General features: G+C 39.6%; 1 protein-coding gene across 9 annotated transcripts in view; it reads left to right on the top strand.

The window, feature by feature from the left end:
• Positions 1–15849, top strand: part of LRRFIP1 (LRR binding FLII interacting protein 1) — a 186062-nt gene that overhangs the window by 95854 nt on the left and 74359 nt on the right. For 2 of the 9 annotated variants that reach the window (XM_073306758.1, XM_073306757.1), the window contains exons 3-4: positions 10975–10992; positions 15303–15350. The exons of the other annotated variants lie outside the window; for them this stretch is intronic. In XM_073306758.1, coding sequence (XP_073162859.1) covers positions 10975–10992; positions 15303–15350 — 66 coding nt within the window. The remainder of the gene's footprint in view (positions 1–10974; positions 10993–15302; positions 15351–15849) is intronic. 9 annotated transcript variants of the gene reach the window in all.

Genomic DNA, 15849 nt, shown 5'->3' with positions numbered 1-15849 from the left:
TGATGACCTCTTTTCTCTGTTAGACTAAAAACGGATACTACCAACAGCAATCTGGTAAATTGCAACTTAGCAGACTTCAGATAGCTGCTTATGTTTTGATAGCTATCTCTCAAGAGACTTTGCTCCATTTCCTTGTAGCTAATAAATGAAAACCTACTGAAATGAAACTTTTTGGAAAAGCTTCGTACGGTATATAAAAGTCCTCTAAAAATCTTCCAAAATTGCCACAAGTGTAACTAAACATACACCTACTATATACTTTGTAATTCTCAGTGGGATAAAATGCATAGTAATATGTATGTTCTGCATGTTTATTTTATATCTTGCATGCTCAGTATTCAGAAAAACCTTTCAGATATCTCATTCCCAGCCTCATGAGAGGGCAGAGCTGGAGGGAGTGGCTACAGATGCAGTTTTTCATTGACAAGAGTGTCTTACAGATGTTAGAAGGTCAGAAGACATTGCTGTAGCATATATTAAGAAACCACCAGCCAGGAGCTTTCTTAGCTTTAAACCTTGGATGAGAACACTTCGTAACATCAGTAGTCAGAAGGGCATTTGACTTCTTTTATGAAGAGAAAGGAAAAAACCTAATCTGTCCCTGAGCTACATGCAGTAAAGCAGTAAAATTCACACCGCTGCCATGCTGAATAACTCTGACTCAAAACCACTCATTTTATTTACTGTAGAAAGTTTTGATGGAGGCATTTATAACAGTTAAGAACCAATCAATTAGTGAATATTTATGCACTTTCTCATGCTTAAAGCAGTGCACATGTCTTGAGAGATCTGCTTAAGCAGCATGGATCAGCTAAGAAAATATGTACATTTTTTGAGTCCTTAAGTTAAAACCTTCCAGATGTTCTCACTGCAAGCTAAGTAACTTTTTTTAGCCTTACAAAAATGACTGCATTGCCTTCAGTCACAGGGAGGCAGTGTGGTTTGAATTGGACTGGAAAGTGATCCCCCTAGCTTTTATTTCTAATTCTTCCAACTAGCGCATAACATTAGTGAAGTCTCTCAACCTTTGCTTCATTGTTAAGTGGGGATATTTGCTTCACAGAGATAAAACTGAGATCTCTGTGTAATATACTTTAATATCAGTGTAGGAAATTTGCTGTATAAAAGCTTAGTATAAATAATATCTGTCTTAATCCTTAGTTTGAATTTTATTACATGCAGAATGAGCTATGCATTTTTATTACAAGAGCTGACTATTAAAACATATTGTGTAACCATGTTCTTCAGCCTACCCATATGTAGAGCCTGGAGCCAAAGCTGATTGGGAGAAATAAATGGTGGAGGGCCAAATTCGAACCTCTCTTTTGGCAGAATTTACTTGCATTCCATGGATACAATTGAGGGCAAAAATTGGTGTATAGCTACAAATTCCTTCTCTTTACCTAGAGGTTAAAAATATCCTTTTTTAGTACATTATTCCATCCGCAGTTTCTTTTCCTTTTAAAGGAATGTGTGAACCATAATAAATGTGTATATATATTGCACCTTACTTGGGGCTTGCTCATTGTTGCTTGTGTGGGTTAAGATCATTTGGCTCCGTATAGAACACTGTTTTATTTTGTAGCTCCTCCTGATGATTCCAGAATTTTCTGTGTGCAGTAATGATAAATTATTTACCAAGTTACTTTAGTGAGAATTACAAAATAATTCTGCTAGAAACCATTGTAACTGCACAACAGCCTACTGATTAATGTGCCAATGATTGTTTGCAGTAGAGTAGAATTAATGTTAAGAATTATGTAAACTGTCTTTTAAAAGCAGACCTGAGTTCAGCTCCCATTGACTCCTCCAGTGGGGCAATTTAACATTTAACATAGCAATTTAACAACTGTGGCAGACAGAAAAGAAAAAAGGGCAGAATCTCTCCACTTGGAGTGATGAGGCTAGAACAGGGTTTGGCTAATTTTGGGAGTAAAGTGAGAGGGCATGGCATGGCATGAGACAAGGGGAATGGACCAGCATGTTTTGGGGGAGGACAAGGTGGTTGTCTCATATGACAGGAAGTCAGGCATCTTTTTAAAAAAAAAAAAATCCCTGGAAAATGTAACAGGGCTTCAAGCTGGGTCAGGCTGGACACAAGAACCAGGGTCTGTGATACGCTGATATGTCAAGAAGACTGAGTCCAAAAAAAATAGCAAATGAGTTTTTCTGTTGTTTTTGGGGAAAAATACAAGTTGCTTTTAGCCTTTGGAGAAGCAATTAGTAAAGTTAATCAAAGAGAAATCTCTACTGTGATAATGAGCAATTGAACAAAGCTCTGTCCGGGAAGCTGGGAGCACAGTGGCACCAGAAGAGTTGTATGGATTCTTAGCAGCAGAGAATGGAGATACCCTAGAAGGAATTTACCAATTACAGCTGGTGCCAGCTAGTAATCCAGGTTTAGGGAGTGAAGAAGGGGATAAAGAAAGAAAGCCAGGCAATTGGAGGAGAACATGTCTAGAACATTAAGAATGGGGTGTCCACAAGGACTGAAGAAACAAGAAGTTGACTGGAACTCTGAGAGAAATGCCAGCACAATGTAAAACAGAACCAATATGAACTGGAAATGTAGAGATTGCAGTGTCAGTGTCTGAACAGCTCGATAAACCACACATCCGTGCCATATGGAACACAGACCACAAATTGTTCCTTAAATATAAGGACAATTTAGACATTTGCTTGATAAACTTTTGAAAGGGAATGCACACATGAAAGGATGGCTAATGGGAATAAAACAATTCTATAAATGGTGCATCTTAGACATGAACTCTGACCATCACCAACCCAAAAATACGAGGCCAGGATGTCTAATTAGCTGAGCACTGGGTAAGCCACCAACCAGAGGCAGAGAGAATGGATAAAGTGATGGAGCAGGGCATGATCCAGCCAAACTGCAGATTTTTGATGTACCAGAGAGCAGCAATATTTTAACAAGGGAAGGGTGTGTGTGTGTGTGTGTGTGTGTGAGTGAAATTACATGTATCATAAGTTTAAAGTATGATAGTCCTATAATCTCGAAAGGTTAGGATCGAATCCATTTGGAGCACTCTGCTTCTATGATGTATAAAATAAACTTCCTCTCATTTGGGGTGAGGAAATCAGAAACTGAACCCATTCGTACAGTATGTAAGAACATAAGAGCTGCCTAGGTCAGACCATGGTCCATCTTGCCCAGTATTCTGTCTCCTGGAGTGCTCTGTATCAGAGCTTCAGGGAGAGTGTACAGAACCGGGCAGTTATGGAATGATCCGCTCCGGTCTTCCATTCCCAGCTTCTGGTGGTCAGAGGTGTCAGACTGCTGTGAGCATACTGTTGTGACCCTGATCATCTTGGCTAATAGCCATTGATGGACCTATCCGCAAATAACTTAAGCCAATTCTTTTTTGAATCCAGTTGTACTTTTTGCCACCACAACGTCCCATGGCAGTGAGCTCTACAGGTTGGTTGTGCATTGTGTGTAATATACAATGCTTATGGTACTAAATTCATTGCACACACACTTTTAGGTATGTCTTGCTTGTAACCTCATGGACGCTTTTACATCCTAGTGGAAAAGGGAGGTACAGATAACTGAAAAATGTTTTGGGGATGGCATGATTTGGGAATGGGCCTGGCATATACCTTTGTTTTTTTGTTTGTTTTTCAAAAAACTCAAGTAGATGTCAAGAGGGCGAAGCCTAGGCTTAAAGGTTCCTAAGGTAACACTTTTGCCATCCCTTGGCTAGAATCTTTGTATAAACCATTTTGAGTCCTTGGTGATTGAGAGCGCCCCTGGAGAATATTTTTTAAAAGAAAAAACAACCTTCTGATATTGAGTTATTGTTTAGGAAAAAATGGACCTATCCTGGAGTGAATGGTCCAAGTAACGCAGGTGCTAGCCTTTGTGAGGGGTTTGTGGCAAACCTGTGAGTGATGAAGAGGGCAAAAATAAAATAAGGATCTAGAGGTTATACTCACAAGATTGTTTAATGTAGAAACATAACACTCTTGTAAATCTTTGTCACTTAGAAAAGGAGAGCAGTATAATCCTGTGAAGTTCCAACCTATCATGTTCTACAGGGTAAACATACTTTTCAAATTCCTATTCCTACACAGTAAAATCTTCTTTCTGTTCTTAATTAAGGGTAAAACAAATTTTGATTATGTACATTAAAACATGTCCTGGAAGTGGTTTCTTTCTATTGCAGCATACTAGTTCTCTGCATAAGCATAGTTTGACTTCTGTATTTGGGGGAAATACCAGTCGGGCTGATGGGGCTGCCCATGATAGTGGGGGCCTAATTCCGTGGCTGCCTGAGGCTTGCCATTTGATGGGGGAGCAGAACCCACCCTACTTCCACCCAAACTATGCCCATAGTTCTCTGCTGTAGGTTTATGGTTCAAAGGAGACACCTTTGGAAAGGACTGAGTGTAAAGCTGCTCTTATCAAAGAAGTCACCGCTACAACACTTCATTGCATCAGTGTTTCATGATTCATTTTGACTCCAACTTGCATTTTGATCCAGCCACCTAATCTTGATGAAGTAATGAATTTATTTGTGGCCACTCTCCTCAGCCGAGGCAGAATTATTGCCCCAGAAACAGAAGAAAAAATGACTGTCCTTCAGCAGCATGGGCTATATAAGGCTTTTGAAGTTGGAGGGGTTAGGCATTGGGCAGTAACAGTCTTGTGGGGAGTAATAGATTTATATGAATTTCTTTTGCTTTTTGTAATATTTCCCACATTTAGTTGTTTCTTTTTGGTTCAGAGGAGAGGTGAAGGATCCCCAGTTCTTAGTCTAGGGACCAATATAATTTCATCCCTGGGGCCATGGGAGGTAGATAAAGAGCCCTCATCGGTGGCAGATGCCAACATAATTGGTTATATTAAGTATTCATAACAGGCAACCATTGTTCTTCACCCTTCCTAAACCCTTTCTAAACTGCTTTACTCAGCAGGAGCTGAAGCAGTGGTAGACCCTAAGGGCTTGTCTACACTTGTAGTGCTCAGTGAAGACACTACCTACACCAACGGGAAAGCTTCTCCTGTCAGTGTAGATACTGCACCTCCCTGAGAGGCGGTAGGTATGTCAATGGGAGAAGCCCTCCAGTCGACATAGCACTGTCTATACCTCTAGAGCAAGGTAGTTATACTCATATAAGTTGGTAGTGTAGACCAAGGCTCAGGCACTGTATTCTTATGTTCCTTACTGGGAGAAATGACTGCATATGTTCAGGCTCTTGTTTTTAATCAGTACAACAATAACAATTTCTGTAAAGCAGAAGGAATTCCTGAATATACAGCTTAGTTTTTCTGAACAGGGAAGTGCCTAAATCAGAGCGATTAGCAGGATGTAACTGAGAGCAGAATCTTTTTCTAAAATTTTTCTGGGGCTGTAGAATAAATTAAATTCTTGTCTCTTATTTAAGAAATACAATATTCTGCAGCAATGATACAAGACATTAACATAATGTAAACTGTGCAGTTTTGTGAATAGTTACTGTAGAATGCTGAGATGTGTTTTACTTAGAGGCACAGTCTGGTTTCTCCGCTGACAAGACTGTAAATGTGTTGCTTTTTTTCTAGGGCATACACCTAGATACCACTGTTTAAATTGATAGTATTGTCTGAAGTGAAAAGAAAATGGTAATCTCATCCCACTCTTTCTAATCCTCAGCAGAAAATCCCTACGTGTCGTCTGACATAGCAGAGAGCTGTACACATCAACAATCCGCTTGCCTTTGACTAACTCTACTGCTGCCATTACAGTCCAAGTGAGGGGGTAGTGTTACAAAAAATACCGTCATTGCTATCTTTGGCTGCAGGACTTTCTTTTCTCACTTGCACAGACAAAGCCAAAGGAGGAGGAAAATATAGTTACCAGCTACAACAAAATACTGATATAAACATTTCTATAGTGTCCTTTCCTAACTGTTCCTTCAAGATGTATTTTTGTAAATAAATTAAGTTAATAAAGGTGAAAGACTTGCAATTGTAATTCATTTCCATTAATCCCCTACTGAGTGAGAATTAGGACACTTTCTTTCCTTGCTTGGATTTAATGTCTGTAGGTCATGTGACCTGCTGACCCAGATCTGACACCGGGTAACTAGGATTCTGTGTGATACCTTCCCAGCCTTAGATGGCTAACAGGCAGTGAGAGACCGACAAGGAAACAAAACTCCTGCTGGCTTGTCCTGGAGGGCAGGGAAGTTTTGGCTGGAATTTGTTTTCCACTTATCTATGGGAGAGAAATTGCTGTTCCTGTATGAAGATTGGCCTGTATCCAGTTTTGAGACTGCACAGCAGCTAAAAACAGGTACTGTGATTCACGGAAGGATTGAAAGGGGAAGACATGAAGGTTATATGTGCATTAATACTGCATCACTCATAGACCTTCCATCTTGACAATAGTGCTTACCTTTTTTCTGCCCCAGGATTTATCAATTTGATCATTTTTGTGTAGTAGCAAACATGTACCGTTCATGTTAAATGGTACATTTATTTTAGGTGTTGCAGTAACTAAGCCACTATTCGCACTGTGGGAAATAATAAAGTAGATTTTTTTTTCTGTATTGAAATATTGTAAATACTAGAGTCCTGACTGCTTACAGATCTATTGATAGAAGAAGAAAAATATTTGATTATATAGCTGCAATTGGATATCCCTCTTTGCTTAAAAGTAAAAGTAATGGATAGTTATTGATTATGCTACTCATTATGGTCGACATTTATTCCTTTTGTTTAATCTTTCCCAGGAAGAAGTCATTTTCTTACTATATAAATTAATGTTTGGGCTTACTGCAGAGCACCCAAAAGGTTCTAAATTGTGATAAACCTACTCTCTGTTTTAAGGCTAAATTGGACGCGGGAGGATTAATCTTAATTTACAAAGCAGTCTCTATTGGAAAGAGAATAAAAACCTTTCCTCTTGAAGAATACAACAACTTTCTCTATTGCCTCAGTGTCCTGGTGCGTCCTCTGTCTCATCATGAGATGAGGCAGCAAAGATAGTGAGCGACTTTCCACCAGAGGATTACAGAGCTCACCAAAAACTGCTTAAAAGGGTGCTCTTGGTTTTAGATGCTCAAGTAGAAGAGGTTTGTGAGAAATCTCACAGGCTAGTGGACATTTTAGCTTCTGTGGGAACCTCCAGAGTGGCACTTACGGTTAATGAAGCAATTCTGAAGCCAGTTAAAATGCTTTGGCAGACCCCGCCTTCTGTCCTGCCTATGGCACAATGGGCAGAGATGAGATACTATGTCCCTCTTAAGGGCTTTGACCATATTTACACTCACCCACCCCCAGGCTCTTTGGTTGTGGCAGCAGCTAGTGAGCAGGAGAGGCAGGGTTACCAAATGTCGGTGCTGAATAGTAAGGAATCAAAGAGACTGGACCTGGTTGGTTGTAAACTTTTATTTGACAGGAGGCCTACAGCTACAATTTTCTAACCAGCGAGTTTTCCTGAGTTGCTATGACTTTGCCCTGTGGGAAGAGATCATACATTTTAAAGACAGGCTACCAGAGTACTCCAGGCAGGAGTTCACTCTCGTGCTAGAGAGTAAGGTGGTGGCAAGGATTGCTCTTCAGTGCAGTTTGGATGCAGCAGACTCAGCAGCTCATTCCATGGCATCCGCTATTTCTGTGAGGTGGTGTTTGTGGCTGCAGTCTTCTGGTCTCTTTCCTGAAGTACATCAGACCATCCAGGTTTTACCATTTGAGGGTCCATCCCTCTTTTTAGAAAAGACAGATGATAGACTGCATAGCTAACAAGATTCCAGGGCAACAATGAAGTCCCTTGGAATGTAAACACTGGCAACGAAGAGGAAGCAATTCCAGCCACAGTAGGCTTACAGATATCAGAGCTTTATACCTCTGCCTCAATATCCCCTGAGAAAAGGGGACAGGAATTACAGGCGGTGACCACTGCCCCCTTTATCTGCAACATCAGATTCCTCTTGACCAGCAGAACATGCATTTTGATGGCCTTTTTAGAGAGCAGTGTACAGGTAAATATATTCCTACCTGTTCCTTTTGTCAGTCATTTATCCTACTTCCTCCATGCTTGGACTCCCATCACATTGGATCAGTGGGTCCTAAGCATGATGGAGCTGGGATATTCCTTTCAATTTACTTCTATGTCCTCTTCCCCTCCCTCTTTAGGGGCCATTCTCACACGACCATTCTTCAGCAGGCAGTCCAGAATCTCCTTATAGCAGGAGCAATAGAGAAAGTTGTATTCTTCAAGAGGAAAGGTTTTTATTCCTGCTATTTCTTTCTTCGCAAAGCAAAATATGGTCTGACAACTATTTGAGATCTAAGAGTTAAACAAGTACCTGAAAAAAAATGTTCTGCATAGTTACCCTAGTTTCCATCATTCCTTCCCTGGAACAGGGCGACTGGTATTCTGTCCTCAACTTAAAGGATGTTCCATATAGCGATCCATATAGACCAGTGCAACTTCCTCAGGTTTGAGGCAAATGGAACACAGTGCACGTTTGCCTCAGACGTCTGTGGCACATGGCAGCATATACTTCTATGGTGCAACAAGCCAGACTACATATCAGAAGGTTTCAAGGATGGTTAGCGTCAGTGTATGCTTCCTTTCGTCATTGTCTAGACAGTCATTTGCATTTCAAAGGTAATTTTGTGCTGTCTAGATTGGTGGACCTCGAACATTTGTGCAGGAGTTCCCTTCGTTTCTCTGTAACCAACACTCATTTTGGTCATGGAGACATCATCCCTGGCTTGGAGGCCACAAACTGAAATCCTGCAAACTCAAGGGTCGTGGTCGTTGCATGATCTGAGTACTCATAAACATCAGGGAACTACATGCTATTTGTCTGGCCTGCTTAGCCTTCTGTGCATGTATTCCAGGAAAAAAATCTGTTAGTGTTAACAGCCAATATAGAAAATGTTTTATATAAACAGACAGGGAGGGGCGTATTCCTCCCAACAGTGCCAGAAGGCAATTCTGCTTTGGAACTCTGCATACCCAACTCCATTTACCTCAAACCTGCTTACCTCCCAGGAGAGCAGAACACATTGGCAGGTCCTTGAGCGGGTCCTTCTTTCCTCCCTATGAATGGTCACTACATCCAGACATGAGCAGGTCTACCTTCTAGCTGTGGGAAACTCTGCAGGTGCGCCTGTTCACAACAAAGGTCAACAGAAAATGCCATCTGTTCTACACCCAGAGGGGTCACAGCCTTGGTTCTTTGACGGACACTGTCCTACTCTCATGAACCCTGCGTATGCCTTTACTCTGATAACATTACTACCCAGAGTCATATTCAAGGCCAAGCAAGATCATGCTTGCCTCATACCAATAGCACCAGTGTGGCCTCAACAACACTGGTTCTGAACCCTGTTAGCATTGTTAGTGAGGTCTCTTCTACTGCTCCCATTAGATTCAGACATGATTTCTCAGGACCATGACCGTCTGCTCCATTCCGATCTGCAGGCCATCAGCTTGACGGTGTGGATGCTTCATGGCTAGCCCCACTAGAAATGACGTACTTGAAAAACGTTCAGGAAGTGCTTCTGAACAGCAGAAAACCTTGAACAAGGCATACTTACCTGGCCAAATGGAAATGCTGTTTTATCAGGTCTCGGCAGAGAAGTCTCTCTCCAGGGCAGGCTTCCATTAAGCACATTTTGGCACCTGCAACAGTAATGCCTTGACAGTTCTCATTAAAGTACATTTGTGATTGTAACGTTCCACTCTGCAGTGAGTAGTTACGGAGCTGAAAAAAAGATTTACGCTCTGATTTCTAAAATGGTTGGATAGGTTATTTCTTCCAGTGCAAGAACCCCATGGGATCTCAATCTCATGCTAACAAAATTAATGGGACCTTCCTTTGAACTTCTTATGACTTGCCCCCTACTCCACTTCTCTATGAAAATGGTGTTTTTGGTGCAATAACCTCAGCCAAGAGAGTGGGTAAATTGGGAGCCTTGGTTTCAGAACCTCTTTACATGGTTTTTCATAAGAATAAGGTTTACCTCCACCATCGCCCAAAATTCTTGACAAAGGTAGTTTTCAATTTCCACATTCATCAGGCAATTTATTTGCCAACATTTTTCCAGAAGCCTCATGTGCATACAGATGAGCAGAAGTTTCATTCATTGGATGTGAGAAGAGCTTTGGCCTTTTACTTGGACTGCACCAGACGCTTTACACAGTTATTTGTTGTGGACAGTTATTTGTTGTTTCAGCCTTGACAAAGCCCTGGCTGGGATGATTTAACTGGGAATTGGTCCTGCTTCGAGCAGGGGGTTGGACTAGATGACCTTCAGGGGTCCCTTCCAACCCTGATATTCTATGGTTCTATGACAGCGTGAAAAGCAAACTGGTTTCCATGCTGGACTTCCTTCTGGATTTTCTCTTGCATTTGTTTGTGCTGCTAGTTAGCTAATGTCACACTACCCCTACAGTATCAGCTCATTCGACCACAGTGCAAGTGGCTTCAGCAGCGTTCCTAGCACAAGTACTTATTGGAGACGTTTGCAAAACAGAATTATGGTCATTAGGGTACACGCTTTTGCTGCTCATTATGCCATTTCCCATCAGTCCAGGAACAATGCTAGTTTTTTGGACGTTTGTTCTACAATCACTGTTCAGAAAGACTGCAAACCTGCCTCGATGCCACAGACTCAATGTAAAGCTTGAGAAATGTTTTTACATGTTAACATGCAGCTACATCTGTTTCTGTAGTATAGTATCAAGTGGGTCTAAAATCAGGAATAGCATAATTTGACTAAGCTCAATATGGGGGGGGGGGGGAGTTGGAGAGAGAAAGCAGGGAAGTTTAATTTTACAAAGGTTTCCTGGATTTCAATTATGGCTTATTTCTGTATTTACACTTTACTGTATGTACTGTATAAACAACCTTTTCCTTTTACAATAGGTTCTAAAATTGTATGGCTATTAATTTATTCATACAAGCATTTTTTCTTTCCCAATTTCTTTCCTCTTCCCCTTTTTCCTGTAGATCTATCAGGTCCAAAAGGTAGGGTTTGTCTGATCTCTTGCATTATGATTTGCATGCATTTCTTTGTCACATCAGGGGCCTTGATACCATTTCAGAAATAAAACCCTTCAAGAACGCATGGTACACAGCAGGTTTTTTTGTGTGTGTAACTATCCCTAACTATTAGGTGGTCTCCATACCTAACTGTCCCTCCTTCACCCCAGCTCTGAGAGTTCTGCTGGTAGTTAAGAAAATGTGCTTAGTCAAACATTTTAAAACAACCCTCTCCCCTGTCAAACACGCTCTTTGTAACTGCAGTATCTTTCTAGCTCATCTCATAATTTCAGGTTATTCCCTCCCACTGGTTTTCATGTAAATGATCAGTGTAGTCAGCGAAAGATTAATCTGGCAAATCAGGCATAATGTGAAACTGTGTGGTGGCTTCATGTGTCATAAACTGTACAGCAGTTTGTGGAATGAATGCAAAAATTACAATTTTTAATGTTTATAATGGTAGTAACGGATCATCAGCAAGTCTTCATGTTATGTCAAAATCTCAAGCTGTACAATACTTGCTGTGCATGAACCATGTAGCACCTTAACGGAAAAATTGTTTTAAAAAAATACTTTGTTATCATAGTATCTGGGAGAAGAAGGAAATCCAAGACTATATAAACCTGCTGTCATCCACCTTATTTAATAAATGATCCTTCTGAGCCTCTTACCTTTCATTGAACCATAAGTGTCTTCTGAAAATCAAACTCTGGTTTGCTTTGACCTGTCACTCTCTGGTGTGCTTTTGACCTATCCTTTGTTGCATGTTTCACTGGCTGACCATATAGTGTAGAGTTTTGAAAGTGCTGTTATACTCTGAAAAGTGAGTATGTAAAACAGACACTTTTTTATTGAAATGATCTGCTATCTGTTCAGAGTAATAGCTTGATTACTTCAGTGACAAAAAATAAATTTTAATCTCCATTATCCTTGCCGAACCAACTCTGTTTTGGGAGAGCAAGTTGAATTTGGTTTCTGCCTGCATGTCAACAGATTTGTTAAGTAAGTCCCAATTATGGGATAATATTAACACTTAGTTACACTACATATGTACATCCCTATTAGAGGCATTCTGATTGTGCAGCTAGGACAAGATAAAATTTGACCTTCAGAATCATTACTACATGAACCAGGAACTACCTGGTTTAACTTTCAAATCCCATCTTTAGTGTTTAAAAATGTGCCAGTTAGTTTTTCCTAACTCTTATAAACAGAGTAAATTTGATCTGGAATCACTGGCAGATGTTAAAACTGGAACCTTGCAATGCTATTTAATGTCACTTTTCTGACTAGAACAGCACTTGAAGCTTGCAATAGCATACTAACTAAAAAGATCAAATGAATGAGTAAACATAATTTTTCTTCCTGAAAGTGTCCTAGAATTACTTACCATTTGTAAGAGAAATCTGCAGGGAAACTAGATAATAGTCAACTTTGAATACTTGAAGAAAGAGACTTGATGTAGTTGGTTTGGCAAATGTCTAATACTTTTACATATTTAAAAGACTACTAAATATTTTCAGTCAATATGAGGTGATCCGGTTTATGTCAGAGCATTTTATAAATTAAAGACTAGAACCTCTAAGGCACTCAATAGCCTTTCTTTCATCAGTGGTATTAAACCTTGTAGCTTTAGGTGGGTGGAGGAAGGGAAGGCACAAAGGAGAACTGTAAACTGCCAGGAGGTAAATTTGAGAAACATTGAAATCTTCTATGGATATCTCCTTGGCCTTGTTCACAAGACTGAATTCAGAAGTGTGCAGAAAGCATGGTTCACAAAACATTGAGCATATTGTTAATTTTATTTAGAGACGCTTCCTATGTAAACACAATGGCTTGTATTTTATTTTCATGGAATTTTTAGGTTTGAATTACATAATTTAAATCAATCTGGTTACCAGACAAAATTGCAAGCAAATTGTTTTGGAGGAAATGTGTATTTTAATCAGTTTACCTGTCCTGAATATTACAAAGCAAAATTTGTAAGTTTTACCAAACAGGACTCTGCAGTTGTCTAAATTAGTGCATTTATTTACAGGATTGGGACCTTCCATTATATTTAATTTTGGGGTAGGTTGTCATATTCCAGTTCTATCTCAGCACTTGTGATGAGATGCTTAAAGCATGGAACTATGGTCAGTTGCTGAAGAAAGAACAAGAAATAGTACAAATGAAATGAATTAAGCCCTACCTTGAAGTGCGCTTTGGATTCTTATTTCTTTATGGCTAAGCAGTGTCTGTACATTGCAAGAGGTTTCTGAGCCCATGCTTAAATGCTTTGTGGAAAAGAGAAGCAATAACTTACTTGCTGAATTTTAAACATGCAAGTAAATTACCTTGCTGAATAAGAGTCTTTTTCTTTGTTGTAGAAACACTATTGCATAGTGCTTTAAACATATAAAGCACTAAATAAATGCTCTTATTTTTAATTATTTTAAAAATGTTTTATTTAAATGACAGTGACTGCTTTTGGAAGCTTATATTCTAATATTTTTCATACTTGTATAAGACTGCAGTAAGCATCCATCCACCTATTCTCAATTGTTCCTCCAAGCCAGTGGTATCTATCAAGTTAATCATGTGGTTTTTGTCTGCCCGGATTCTCCAAACTGAGTAGTCATGTTTATGATCTCCTTTGTAAAGCACTGCTTTTCTCCTTCCAGGGGGCTCGCCAGATCACCCCCTTTGGTTTGAAGGCCCAATTAGGCGAGATGTTTGTAATCTGACAGAATTAGACAAGGAAAGCCAACAAATGTCTCTTTCCCAAGTTTTCTCATATGCAGATTGCTTTAGGAAGTAAGGTGAATGAAACTGTTGCAATTGAGTTGATGCTAAACACTGAGTTATACCATAAAGACTTCCAGTTCTTGAATGTTTAACTTAAATGTTATGGGATCTAAACAAAATAGGAAGCCATGCTTTTAAAAACAATTCCCTGTCTCCCTCTCAAAGGCACTACCAACAATGCAGGTACAGGCAAAGATTAGATGTGGGCTTATTTACAATAATATGAATCCTTTTGAGGAGAATATTAGTCAAATAAATTGTTCTGATGTACATCTTCCTCCGAAATACGAATTAATTACTCCTTGTTTCCAGTGATGCTTCTTTATAGCAGTAATTTTTTAATTGTCATAACTTTCACAAAGTTTGTCATACTATTTTGTGTTAAGTAGACTTTCAGTAACCCCCCCAAAATAGAGTTTTTAATAGTGTTTATATGGGAAGAAAAAACCTGAAATGTTAGTTTACTGAACTCTAAAGCACTTCTTGTCTAATCCAATCACAAAATCAGTAGGGTTACTCCAGAGTTGTTATGCAAAGAAAATATGAACCAAGAAACTGAAGGCTTTCTTCCTGGAATGTATATCAAGTTGCAGTGGGGGAGGTTTAGATTGGATATTAGGAAAAACTTTTTCACTAAGAGGGTGGTGAAACACTGGAATGCGTTACCTAGGGAGGTGGTAGAATCTCCTTCCTTAGAGGTTTTTAAGGTCAGGCTTGACAAAGCCCTGGCTGGGATGATTTAACTGGGAATTGGTCCTGCTTTGAGCAGGGGGTTGGACTAGATGACCTTCTGGGGTCCCTTCCAACCCTGATATTCTATGATTCTATGATTCTATGTGTTATTTGGTACTGAGTGGGTGTGGGCTTTCCAGACCTTACCCTCCACCTTTTGTGGTTCTGCACATCCTAAACTGTACTGCAGGTTCCTTATAATGTGTAACCTCTTGCCATTCATGATTTTGTACCACTTTCATGATGATGGAAGTTGTGAAAAAGCCTATTCACATTTTGAAAAGGATCTTTTAAGAATTGTTCATTTTCATAAGAGTACATGGAGATTAACTCTATTTTAATCACTTTGTCCTCCTTCCAAGTGTACAAATCCATGGTTTTATGGAACTTTTCATCCTGGAAGTGTTATGTACAGTCCCCTTGTAACAAGTCTTGACTGACCTGGGTCAGGAACCCAAGGCTCATTACACCCTTTCTCACTCCTTTGCCCACAGCTTTGCTTATGATTGTCTGATTTAAAAACAAAGCAAAACACTTTTCTTCTTTATAAGGAAACTTGTTTCAGGCATGCGCTGCTTTTCACAGTGGCATCAAGGAGCTGAGTCACACTCTGCAATTTTCAGCTTTGCACTGGCGTGTTTGTCTAATCCTTGAGCATGCGTGTTTCAGTGTGAGAGACTGACTGTGGAGCTCGGCAGAACCATGGCAATGCACGTCTCAAAGTTCAGTGCTTATCTGTCTCATCTGAATTCTGTTTTTCCCTTTTCTGTCTATAGAAATATTATGGTCTGGATACAAAGTGGGGTGACATCGAGCAGTGGATGGTAGGCCTTGATCAACAAAGCTAAAAATAATTTTACCATTGAAATCTTGTACAGCTTACAATTTTTGAGATTCCATGGGACAGGTATATTGCTATATTTGAAGAATCAGTTTCCAGTCTTATGAAGACTGTTTTGAACTTTGCATCTAGAGTATTGCTTACTTGTATTTTTGTTTGTAGTCAGTTTGAAGGGTCTAATATATAGGATGGTCATAACATAAGATTGAAATAGTTGCTAAAAATGGATTTCTTGATTTAAAAGCACACACAAAAATTCGCTTTAGACCTGGAAAAAAGTTGTTTTTTTCTTCTGGTAACTAAAACAATTGCTAAAACAGACCAGATTTGGTTTCAAATGTATTTATTTCAGCTTTTAAAAAGAAATTATTCTTCGATCCTTAGTTTATAAAGCCATTCACTAGTTAGGGACTGGAGGCAGGGCTGTTGTTCCCAGGTTGGTCTTTTTGGGTATCCCGACCTGGTAACATGAGTTAATGTCT

The sequence above is a fragment of the Lepidochelys kempii genome, chromosome 11 (genome assembly GCF_965140265.1).
Source record: "Lepidochelys kempii isolate rLepKem1 chromosome 11, rLepKem1.hap2, whole genome shotgun sequence".
In the NCBI taxonomy this organism is placed as follows: domain Eukaryota; kingdom Metazoa; phylum Chordata; order Testudines; family Cheloniidae; genus Lepidochelys; species Lepidochelys kempii.
This window is presented reverse-complemented; position numbering and strand designations above follow the sequence as displayed.